This window comes from Nannobrachium achirus (assembly GCF_963921795.1).
Source record: "Nannobrachium achirus genome assembly, chromosome: 18".
In the NCBI taxonomy this organism is placed as follows: Eukaryota; Metazoa; Chordata; class Actinopteri; order Myctophiformes; family Myctophidae; genus Nannobrachium; species Nannobrachium achirus.
The window spans coordinates 49,013,532-49,026,643 of NC_137825.1; the positions used below are offsets into that span (position 1 = coordinate 49,013,532).

Below are 13,112 nucleotides of genomic sequence, written 5' to 3' on the forward strand. Positions count from 1 at the left end.
TTCAAAATTGGCCGGAAATCATCTTTCCTCCTCAACGACAAAAACCACTCAATTCCCCGTAGGCAGCCGAAACTTTGAAAGGCTTTGTACGTTTGTGGAAGACAAAAGCCTTTCCTCGTGCCACTTATAAATAGTCCCAGTCAGGCACGTGCACACATAGACATCAAAGGGGACTTGAGCCCCTGCCCTTTTATCCGTCTGTAAAAAAAAGTGCCCTCTTCAGACCATGGATGCAGTTTTTACTATGGTGAAAGAAATGCAAATGTGCTCTTTCCATGCCGTACCTGAAGGCAGTGTTCAAGAGAATTGCCTCGTCCAAACTCTCCTGAACTCGAAGGCAGCGTCTCATGTTGAAAGAATTGCCCTCTCTGTGTAGAAATCAAGCATCGAAAATAGCCGACCTCCGAGCTCACTCACAACGCGTCGCAGCGCGACACGGTTATGAGGTGGTCTGCTATTTTCGATATTTCCACCGAAAGGCCCTTTTAGAAACGTCAGCCCCCTGCCTCTCTAAACATTCTCTGCACGTCCCTGGCTCCCACACCAACTCGGTTTTTACTCCCATCTGAAATCGTGGCCCACCATCTCGTAGAGCTTGACGTTGTAAGGCCTGTAGAAGTCGCGCAGCTGCTCGATGGCGTCGCGGTCGATCTGCACGTGCGTCCGGCCCTTGGACTTGCCCAGGCAGCGGGGCGAGCCGCTGCTCTCCGGCTTCTTCAGGCACGGGAAGCCCTTGGTCCGGTTGAAGTAGAAGTGCTTGTCCGTCACGATGCGCTTCAGCCCCAGGAAGTCCTGGACCCGGGCCAGCTCCCCCGCCGGGTCGGTGATCAGCCGCTCGCCGCTGACGAAGTGGATCTGGGCCAGCGGGAAGTAGCGCAGCCAGTTCTCCAGGTGGAGGGCGTACAGCCCGATCCGGATGGCGTTCCACGACGTGTCCACCAGGCCCAGGCTCTGGTTCCGGAACGCCAGCTCCTGGAAGTATAGGGCTGTCACGATTATTACGTAATCGTCTAAATCGCAATTATTTGAGGTGATCGCAATCATTTTTGCATAATCGTCATAATCGTTTCCATGGTTGAGAAAATGTTAATATAGTTTCAAACACTTTAAAGAAAGTAGTGGAAATAGCAGATCTACAAGCTCACAACGGGTCGCACTGGAAGTAGGGCTGTCACAATTATTACACAATCGTCTAATCGCAATTATTTGAGGTGATCGCAATTATTTTTGCATAATCGTAATAATCGTTTCCATGGTTGAGAAATGTTAATATAGTTTCAAACACTTTAAAAAAAGTAGTGGAAATAGCCGATCTACAAGCTCACAACGCGTCGCAGCTATTTCCACTATCGATGTTCTTTTTTAAGTATAAAGTTGTCAAATATGTCAGTAGTTTCTTTGTATATTTAAGTTATGTGTCATAATTGCCACGTGCAACTTCAAAGCCTAAAAGCCAAACAGAAATGTCATTGTCAACGACAAAAAAACACAATTAAATCGTTAATCGCAGTTATTTGAGTGACAATTAATCGTCATATCAAATGTCATAATCGTTTCCATGTTGAGAAATGTTAATGTAGTTTCAAACACTTTAAAAAAAGTAGTGGAAATAGCAGATCTACAAGCTCACGACGCGTTGCGCTGCGACACGTTGTGAGCTTGTAGATCGGCTATTTCCACTATCGATGTTCTTTTTTAAGTATGAAGTTGTCAAATACGTCAGTAGTTTCTTTGTATATTTAAGTTACGTGTCATAATTGCCACGTGCAACTTCAAAGCCTAAAAAGCCAAACAGAAATGTAATTGTCAACGACAAAAAACACAATCAAATCGTTAATCGCAGTTATTTGAGTGACAATTAATCGTCATGTCAAATGTCATGATCGTGACAGCCCTACCTGGAAGCTCGGCAGGTCGGGCGTCTTGGAGAGGGTCTGCGTGTAGTCGGAGATGGCGCGGGTGACGGGGTCGCGGACCACCACGATGAGCTTGGCGTCCCGGGCCATGGCGGAGATCCGCCGAGGCGTCTCCCGCGTCACGAAGTAGCTCGGCGTCTTCTCCATGGTGATCTGGCTCTCCAGGGTCTTCGGCATGAGGCTTCTGAATGAAAAGGTGACATATATGAGTCAAATAAATGCTATCCTTTTCAAATAAATGTATAATCAACATTTTCACGAATTGGTCTTTAGGAGCTCATCTTTGTAGGACAACTCCGGCCTAAATAACATCAAGGCTCATTTTATATTGATCCAAAATGACTGTCCATGGGGTCAGAAATTAGGCAGAAATGCCCCTGTTGTCCGGTTTCCCCAGCAGAACCCAGCAACCCTCGCTCGGGTGGCGCAGTGGTAAAGTCCCTGCCCACCACCACGGAAGGTTGTGGGTTCGAATCCCCTGTCGTGCAACCGGCTATGTCGGGCGTCGGTGCGAATGCGATTGGTCCGTGTTCGGGGGAGGGAAGCCGAATGGGGAGGGTGATACTGGTCATTGCATGTATCCCAGTGGCGTAAATATGGAGGTGCAGCTGGTACAGCCGCACCAGGGCCCACACACACAGGGGCCCATGAAGGAAGAGGAAAAAAAAAAAGAAAAAAAAATCTGTCTGCGCGACCACAAAAGGTGCGCACCAAGCAACATATCCAGGTCCTCCCCTGAAGCCCCAAAGACACCCGAAAATGACTTAATAAAGGAAACCCGTTTTAGTTGACTTTATACCCAAAAATACCCATTTTGGCCGACCTTATAACCGGAAATACACAATTTTTCGCGGCGCCGCTGTGCGGCGCCAAATGTCTCCTAGCTTTGTGCTCCCCCTAGTGGGGACAGAGTTAGGCACCAGTGCTTACTGCAATGATATTGTTTATGTCCTTTGTACATTCTTGTACTTCTGCTTATGTGGACATAAATAAACATTTCAAATGTCACTTGCGCTTGTGTATATAGGGGTGGGTGGGGTGGGTTGGGGGGCCCACAACAAATATCTGCACCAGGGCCTATCACAATGTTGTTACGCCACTGAAGTATCCATACGGGCTGGGGGCGGCACCTGTCAGCAGGGAGTGTTGGGCGGGAGGAGTCGGACGAAGGCTCTACGTCCTCCTGGTGGGGGCTCCTCACTGGCAGGTGAGTCAGTAGGATACAACAGCTGTGACAACACAGCAATGTGTTGGTATAACGACTAAATTGGTGCAAAAAGGGGGTAAACATAATTGGCTGAAAACCCTCTGGGACTCAAATTATATATACAGTATATATAAAAAAAAAAGAATCCAGCAACCCTCATAGCACCATGCACCAGTGGTCCTTGAGTGGGTTCCAGGTGGTCCCCAGCTAAATGATGGAGAGTCGGTAACCAAATGGACCCTTATAGATCTTTGACTCTTGAGAGTTAACTCATTTTAACTACTTTACTCAAGAAGTTAAATAATCTTCAAGTCTACACCATTATTTTGATCAGCGTTGGCCTGTTATCTCTCCTATGGTACCACACCAATACAGCATGGAATCGTGGACAAAATCTTTACAAAGATAATGAAATATTCTACGTTTTGGGTCTGGGAGGCTAAAATCTCTTCAAATGATGGTCCGTGTGGCTCAAATCCTGAATAAACAATGGACCGTGATACGAAAAGGGTTGAAAACCACGGCTTTAAGTGATTCGGAGGCATAGAAGACAGTGACTGGTGGTCAAATGGGAAATGTGCACATTATTCTATTTAGGCCAGGAGTGAGTGTGTGCGCCGCGCGAGTTGCAAAACGGCACACGCGGATCCACCCTAACAAGGAAGCTCCATTGGCCCGTTCCCAGTTTCCCCCTGATGAAAATGATAATAAGAACGCTGAAGCAAAAAGTGGTATAGTAGTGTGTTGTCACAGGAGACTTATCTAGGAGACTACTCTCCCGTGCATCAGACCTGGTTCAAGTATAATAAATCACCAGGTATGCATAAGAATAATATGGCTCTGCGGGGGTCACTTCAGGTTCCACAAACTAGGCCATTGTAGTGTTTTTGAAGGATATATAAGCTTTTTAACCCATTTAGATCGGGTACACAATATTGCGTATCATTATTTTATGCTTTAACTACTGAAAAACAGCAGATATACAAGCTCACAGCGCTGCGAGCTTGTAGATCTGCTATTTTTTGAAAAACCGTGAAAATCTGAATTTTGACCCGATTCTATAAGTGTCTTTTGAAGTTTAAAAAAAAAAAAAAAAAAACTCTGTTTCTATGTCAACAATCTGGCTAGCCATCGTCAAAGAAAAGGTCCTTTTCACTTAACTGGAGCTCAGTTAGTCTGTTCTTGAGAGACTACTATGTCAGTGGTTCTCAAACTTTTTCACGTGAAGGACCCCCAAAATGATATGTATTTGGCCACGGACCCCCATCTCAAAATATTTAGTTCCAGGGACCCCCCAGAAGCAAAATTTGAGTTACAAACGTTCGCTTTAAAAATACATATATTCAAAGATTTGCACACATTTTCACAACTTTTTCAAAAATAGCAGATCTACAAGCTCGCAGCGCTGCAAGCTTGTAGATCTGCTATTTTTGAATAGTTAAAGCATTCAATAATCCCAGACCTAAATGGGTTTAACAAGTGCACTTCAAAACGAGAAGGGGTACAAAAAAAGGTCGGTGAGATGGGAAAAACTTTGTACAATGTGGACCATGCACATCATCTGTGTGTAATCCAAAGTCGAAATAGTTGAAATGCAAAAACTAAAATGATCGTCGTTAATTCCTATTACTAAGGGACATAAATCCATAAATCATCTGTATTGGCTCATGTGTCATCTAATTACATAGGCCTGCTGTCTGATTACGACCACCTGTTGGTTTGATAACAGACACCTGTCTGCCTATGCAGGTGGGTGGTAGAAAATACAATTGACAATCAGAACATAATTGATTGGAATTATGTTGAATTCTGAAATCAAGCCTCACAACTCAAAACCGCAGTAATCTGGGTGTGGAACAGGGACGTGCTGGCCATTGGGAAAAGCGGGACAACTCCCGAACGGCCGGTTCATTCCCGGCCTGTCCAGGCCGGCCATTAGGAAAAAAATTAAACTGTTTGCACAAAAGTAAAAATTAAACTGTTTGCACAAAAGTAGTGAAAACAGCCGATCTACAAGCACACAACGCCTCGCACCGCGAGGCGTTGTGTGCTTGTAGATCTGCAGTTTTCACTAGTTTAAATCATTTTTTAAATGATAAATACAAAACAAACGGTTTTGGACATACAAGGTTTCCACCCGACAACGACGAAATATAACTAATGTAATTGGCCCACTGGCTTGTCACTTGTCATGATCTGAAATGGCAAATCTTTGAGTAGCAGCTACTATATCTCTCATATATAGCGCGCAATGAGGGCCTCTCCAATTCTTTTTCCCGGGCTGAATCAGGGGCCCAGCACGTCCCTGGTGTGGAATCTTCAGGTATACTGACAGGCTTTTCTTTATAGGCTGGCATTCAGTGGAGATTTTCAGTCACGATTTTCTATTGGGCTATTGATACATGTGTGACTGACACCTAATTATTTGTTTTAAACCAGGGCTCTTCAACAGGGGGTCCGGGACCCCTAGGGGGTACTCAGATTTACTACAGGGGGGGCCACCAAATCTTATCATGTTTTTTTTTACATTAACCATTTGAACCTACAGTAGCATCCTTATTCTGAGTGGAAAATTAGCCAAAAATAGCAGATCTACAAGCTTACAACGCCTAGGCGTTGTAAGCTTTTAGATCGGCTATTTTTGGCAAAGAGGTTTGCAAAGTATTTGACGTTTCAAAAGATTACTCCAACATGATGACAGTGCTGTCAAACAAGTCTAAGCTGTCTGTGAAATCTATGAACATTTTAAATCTGTGACACAATTTTATACAATGTAGTGGGGGTCCCTGCTGCTTCATCTCTCTCTCAGCTAAGGGGTCCTTGGCCTGAAAACGTTGAAGACCCCTGTTTTAAACACATTGCAGAGTACTAGTAATACCTATATCATTGAATTGTCAACTTTCAAGCTTGATGTTTCCAAATGTTATGCCTAACATGATTATACATGATGATATTTTCCGCATATAGCCTACTGTGTTCTATTTTGTCACAATTAATGTTGTATATGAGTACAACAGGGACCCCAATTTAAACAAAACAACAGCTTTCATTTGTGGGTTTTTTCACCATTTTAGTTGACCGTGTACCAGTGAACTTATTGTAGGCCTACTTTCCTGTACCTTTTCCTCCGCAAACCTATAATAGTCTTCAATCAATCAATCAATCAATCAATCAATCAATCAATCAATCAATCAATCAATCAATCAATCAATCAATCATGCTAATTTATATCTGGACATAATTGGCACAGTAATTATAAGAGTTCACGCAGTGTTTCACTATACATCAAACGAAATGTGACTATTTCACTATCAGCACATGCATGTGAATGCCTGTGTAGCAGTTATATGCTCTTATTTAAACGTTAATATCGGGTTATAAACCAGAAAGTGTATGAAGTTACAACAAGCCTAAAAGTGTAATAATAATAATAATAAAAAAAAACGACAAAACAACGAGTCCTATATCAAAGGTATAGCTATAGGAATATTTAACGTTAATTAGTCCTACATTTTGATTCATTCGTACACGCATTGACTGATCAATTTAACAATACGAAAATGAATAAAATGGGCTTTCTCGTGTGATGCATTAAATACGTTTAATACAAATGATAAAAACGTCAAATGTAGCCCATCATAGCAATATCTATCCTTCAAACCTAGTATTTCACTACTTCTTAAAAAAACATTTGAATGTGTGATATAGGCTATATTTTCTTAGACTTTCTACCATACCTGTACCAGTCCAGACCTCGGTCGTAGTTCCTGTCGAAGAAGTGCGTCTCGGTGCCCGCCGCCCGCACATCTGGATGGATCCTGATGAACTCCAGCACCGCCCTGGTGCCGCCCTTCTTCACGCCGACTATGATTGCGTTCGGCAACTTTTTATTCCCAAACTTCACGCCGTTGCCGAGAGAAGGATCAGGACCCGTGATCGTGTCGTTATTCCGACGAGGAGGCGACAGCAGCAGCAGCGGCGGGGGTCTCCGGTCGGCTCTGATCTCTCTCCTCCTGTCGAAAGGCAAGACGCAGGAGGAGAGGGACTTCTGGAGGCGCCTCTTGTTGCCGGCGCCGTCGACCGCCGGGACGCCGCGGTGCCGACAGCCGGGCGCTCGATCGCCCGGATTCGGCATGATGGTGTCAGAGGAAAACAGCGCGCAGTAGCACAGATACGTGAGAAAGAAGGACAACAGACATATGCACGTCCTTACGAGCCGGTGGGAGGACGGCACAACTCGACCGATGAGGAGCACGCATGCCATCTCTCCATGGATATGGATTGCATGTTTTTTCCCCTCCCCAAGTAGATCTTTTTTTTTGTTTGCGTGTATACCTTTTGCTTTCGGTTTTGTTCTTAACCCATGGTTCTCCTGTGGCCGGGAGTTGTGCGCTCTTCAGATGCGAAAGCGGTCAAATTTGGTACATCTTTTAGTTGACACGCTACACTTCCATGATCAATCTGCCTGATTGTTGGACGCGTGCATCCAACGCGATGCACGGTCCCATCGACGCGCGAGAACGTCGTCCCTTCACCGCGCGGTGGTGTTGAAGTTGTTGTAGTCTCCGAATTCCCCAAATTCCTGGATGTTTGGCCCGGCCATTACGCACCGCGGTGCGGGGAACGAGCGGAGTGCGCTCTGCTCTCTCTGCTGCAACTTTCCCCACAGACTGTCAGCCCCGACGTCTCAGCGAGAGAGAGATGTTTTTCACGCCATGACGTCAGAATCAGAGCGTTGCATTTCAGAAAGCAACCTACGGTTCTCATGCAGTCATAGTCACCGATCATGAATAGTTCTATACAGTGGTGTAAAAAATATACTCAAATATGTTTCACTTAAGAAAAGTATCCATACTGCAATGTAGAAATAGGCCTCTGTTACAAGTAAAAGTCCAGAATTCAGAATGTATACGGTACTTGAGTAAGAGTATGAAAGTGTTGGCATCAAAATGTAGAATGTTTGAAGATGGCAGATACAAGCTCACAAACCCATAGCAATGCGACACGTTGTGAGCTTGTAGATCGGCTATTTTCAAATAGCCTAGGGATATAATGAGGCTAAAGTGTTTTTTGTTTTGTTTTATAATATCATAATTTATATCAGCAAAGTAACTAAAATTAAAAGTTGTCAAATAAATGTAGTGTAGTAAAAGTACAATATTCGGATCTGAGATGTAGTGGAGTAGAAGTAAAAGTAATTGGAAATATTCAAGTAAAGATGCCTCAAAATTGTAGGCCTACTTTAGGTGAAGTACTTATATAAGTAAATCTAGGCCTACTTAGTTACTTCACACCACTCTCTAGATTCAAAAAGTCGTTGGTTTCCCAAAGAGAAAGTAGCCTATTAGTGTATTGGGGTGCCTAACCCAGCTTTGCGTCCACTGATTTTAATTTCTCTACACACCACGGTAGAATTCACAGTTTCGGGTGGGTTCAGGGAGTTCACTGACTAGCAGACGTGAGAAATTCCCTAACGTCCCTTATAGGGGTCTAAATTGACCCTTACAAATCTGTAACTCTTACAGTGTACAAATGGAACCAAATGAACCCGTATGGGTTCATTTGGTTCCATTTGTACACTGTCAGAGTTAAAGGGAGACCTTGAAATGTAGAAGTTTGAGAACCACTGGTGTTAGAGTATAGTGCTGTGCTGGTGTTGCGTTTGCACCGCCGCTGTCCATGGTGGCGGTGCTGAAGGTGTAGGGCTTGCCTGCGCCTGCTCGCGGCGCTGTCCAGGGTCCTGAAGGTGCTGAATAGCTCGAGGCGCTGTCCATGGTCCTTCTTTCGTCACCGTTATTGGTGGATGTGGTTGGGACATTTAATGGCAGAGGGATTCTCAGCATAACCCGTAGTACACTGTAGTTGGATACCTTTATCTTTTTTTTGTGATCACATTGTGATCTTAGTAGTAGCGCTATACATGTTTAAATGTAGACCACTCGTCTCTTACTTTAAAAGAGCAGCAAGAAAATACAGGAAGTTCAGCATTGTGGTTGTCACCTCGTGACTTTCCAGACTGATGTCATAGAACCATGACGCTATCGCTATATTACTTGTGTTTTAGTGTTTTAGGGTTTCCAGTTTAAGCAAAACGATTAGCCTGTCTGTATTGGAGCTTACAACAGGCTTACAACCCTAGGCGTGGCCTACAGTAGGCTACAACAAAACTATATATAAAATGGTGAATGGTGCATTTACATAGCGCCTTTATCCAAGGCGCTTTACAGAGATTGTGCATTACATTCACCCATTCACACACACACGCGCACACACACACACACACACACACACACACACACACACACACACACACACACACACACACACACACACACACACACACACACACACACACACACACCGATGGCGGAGGAAACCATGCAAGGCATCCACCAACCTGCTCACCGGGAGCAACTAGGGGTTTGCTTGCTTTGGTCGCAGTTACTATCAAAACCTCTGGCTGTCAGTCTGTCAGTTTGTCAGTCACGTCACGTCACACATATGCCCTACTCATATCTCCACCACCGCTGCCTCTATCCATGCCAAACTATGCACACACACTCCTTGGCTGCCAAACCACAACCCCACAACCTCCACCCCATATTTCTCACATGGCCCTCTTCTAGCGCCACCATGAGGCCAATTCTTGCAAAACACATTTCAGTAGAGTGCAAATCTCTCCATTCCTGACTGTGGCTGATATCGAAAAGTAGCGTGTTATGTTATCATCACAAGTATAGGGCAGACATGATGTTACAATGTCAGGCCTATTGTCTATGCCTTATAATGTACATGAATGTCCCTCCCAGCTCCAATGTCAGTAGATCCTGTACATAATTATGTACAGATTCCTGTTATTCAATGTCCGGTGCAGGGACATGCTGGGCCCCTGATTCAGCCCGGGAAAAAGAGTTGGAGAGGCTCTCATTGCTATAGAGAGAGATCTCTCTCTCTATAGCGCTGCTGCTGCTACTCAAAGATTTGCCATTTCAGATCATGACAAGTGACAAGCCAGTGGGCCAACGGATCATGACAACTGACAAGCCAGTGGGCCAATTACTGTACATGAGTTATATTTCGTCGTTGTCGGGTGGAAACCTTGTATGTCCAAAACCATTTGTTTTGTATTTATCATTTTAAAAATGATTTAAACTAGTGAAAACAGCCGATCTACAAGCACACAACGCCTCGCACCGCGAGGCGTTGTGTGCTTGTTTTCACTACTTTTGTGCAACGGCCTTGTATGATGAAGCAGGGCTTTGCTTTGCGAAAAAATTTATACATTTGAAACTTGGAGATATGAGGTTTCAGTGACGATTTACTTTGTTGGCCGCCCAGCCCCCAAAATGGAACGAAGGCCGACATTTTATTTTATTTATTGTTTTCCTTATGGAAGACCTGGACCGGCCGGGAATGAACCGGCCGTTCGGGAGTTGTCCCGCTTTTCCCAATGGCCAGCACGTCCCTGGTCCGGTGTAATCTGCAAAGTGTGTCTGTTAATTCCTTGTGTCAATTATGTCTGTATCACCAGCAGTCACTCAAAGGGTTTCAATGTTGAAATGTACATGGCATTGCTGCGTGGCTTTATGAGTCAGTAAGAAGGTTAACCTTGCAAGGCTCAGCGTTGCTTTTTGGCAACATTTTTTTAATAATAAAAAAAAAAAATTATCATTAGTTTTCCTGTTCTTTTTTCACATTAACATCACCATTAAATCCTATTGTTTAGTATTACAATGCCATTGGCCACGATATTTGCATTTAAATACCCCCCACAGAGGCTGACATTCACACCTCCCAGAGAAGTTGAAATTCCAGCGTCTGGACGAACAACATCTCACTTTTTAACTGAAGCTATTCCTCACTAAAACATAAGTAAAATGCCTGTAATATTTTTTTTCGTGATCATTAGAATGTCTAGAACATGTACATAATTATGTTATTATTGTGAATAATATCCCCAAAATGCAAATTAGAGCATGATTTATGATTTATGGCTATAAAACCTTACAAAAACATTATTCATTTTTTAAAATTACATTTTCCTGTGATTAGGACTCCTACAACACCATCTGATTTTTTTTTTTTTTTTGGGCCAGTAGAAATTAATTCGGGTCTTGCAGGGTTAAAGTGAAAGGTAATGACTTGTCGGTTGAAATGTGCACAGCCTTATCTAAAACGTGACAAACCATGACAGCATGGTCTTCGGAAAGAGACCTCAGACCTATGTGTGCATGTGAGACGGTGGGAGGGGGAGGGGGGAGGGGGGGACAGATTTGTCTCTCAACCCATACACACATGACACATTTAATGTGTAGGGCTGTACTGATACATACCAGTAAAGACTCCCTAATCGGGAGATAAGCGACCGTCAGGTCGCATGTAAAAATCGGCCTGATGGTGGCGCTAAATGGGACAGATCCATGTTGATGACATGAGTAGACATACTGTGTGCCGATTTGCGTGATTTTAGGGCAACACTTGTAGGAGGAGAGTCCAAAAATTTAGTTTGGCAAGAATCGGCCTCATGGTGGCGCTAGAAGAGGGCCATGTGAGAAATGAGGGGTGACGGACAGACTGACACACTGACGGACAGCCGGTGGAGGTTTTGATAGTAACTGCGACCTGACGGTCGCAATAACATATACAATCAAATCCAGTATGCTCATTGAGCAAAACATTATGTCTGTGATTTCATGATGGCGCCACATGGTTGTATTTAGTTTTGGTTCATGCGTTGGCTCTCTAAACTGTGTCAAAGGGGCTAAAAGCTGACCTAGGACAGCTCAGACTGAGTTGAATAGGCTATCTGGCTATGGGAGGATTTTAAAACTCCTGTGATTTGGGGTGTGCTGTCACATTGATGACAGTATATTTTGGTGTGAATCTTACATGGACTTGCGCTGCAGTTGGCTATAGTTTGACCGGCCTGCGTCCCTTAAGCCGGAGAGACGGGAACGTTGCAATTCGTCATTTTTAATTGTCGAATTATTTGATGAATTCACAAGAAAATGTAATAGTTGTCCCTGACTGATCTGAAAGATATTCCAGAATTGAGGTACAAGATTAGCCATGGAGAGACACAAACACACACACATACACACACGCAAGCACGCACGCACGCACGCACGCACGCACGCACGCACGCACGCACGCACGCACGCACGCACGCACACACACACACAGTGTTGAAAGCGGGATCTCCTGGTGGAGATAATTAGGCGTGCTCATGTCGACAGACATGAACAGGGTCAAACTGTGGAGCAACTTGTAATGGGGATCTTCATCCAAAAGAAAGAGGGCCCCCGGAACTCTTGCTGGGGGCTGCTGTTTGTACTTAGAGAGGTTCACAATACCGCCGATAATGAATAATCCCTTTAGCAGGATTTGCTGGATTTAAACCTTAAGGCCTGCAGTCAGTCTTGAATATTAAAATACTAGTTCCTCAAGGTGCGCGGGGGCCACCGAGTCTGTGATTGATTAGAAGTTGGGGAGTCTTTCTTGTTTCCTCGTAGCACTGTATCTCCTTGAAGAAGTCAGAACTCTCTGCCCTTGTCATGTTGGACTTTGGGTGGGAGTGTTTAAAACCCATTCAGAACAGGTACACATTATTGTGTATCATTATTTTATGCTTTAACTATTGAAAAATAGCAGATCTTACAAGCTCGCAGCGCGGCACCTAGTGCCGCGCTGTGAGCTTGTAGATCTGCTATTTTTGACCTGATTTTGACCCGATTCTATAAGTGTCTTTTGAACCCTTCTAAGGTTTTTTGAAAAACCTGTGTTTCTACGACAGCAATCTGGCCAGCCATCGTCAAAGAAAAGGTCCTTTCCACTTCAACTGGAGCTCAGTTAGTCTGTTCTTGAGAGACTACTATGTCAGTGGTGCTCAAACCTTTTCATGTGAAGGACCCCCAAAATGATATGTATTCGGCCACGGACCTCCATCTCAAAATATCTAGTTCTAGGGACCACCCCCAGAAGCAAAATTT

The 13,112-nt window shown here is 44.2% G+C and overlaps 1 protein-coding gene across 1 annotated transcript; it reads right to left on the reverse strand.

Annotated features, from left to right (window-relative positions):
• Positions 1–555: 555 nt before the first annotated feature.
• LOC308303374 (heparan sulfate glucosamine 3-O-sulfotransferase 2-like) lies at positions 556–7,387 on the reverse strand (the record flags this gene model as incomplete). The annotated part of the gene is made up of 3 exons (XM_080747728.1): positions 556–972; positions 1,899–2,100; positions 6,861–7,387. The coding sequence occupies 3 exons, from the start codon at positions 7,385–7,387 to the stop codon at positions 556–558; spliced, it is 1,146 nt and encodes a 381-aa protein (XP_080603854.1).
• Positions 7,388–13,112: the final 5,725 nt, after the last annotated feature.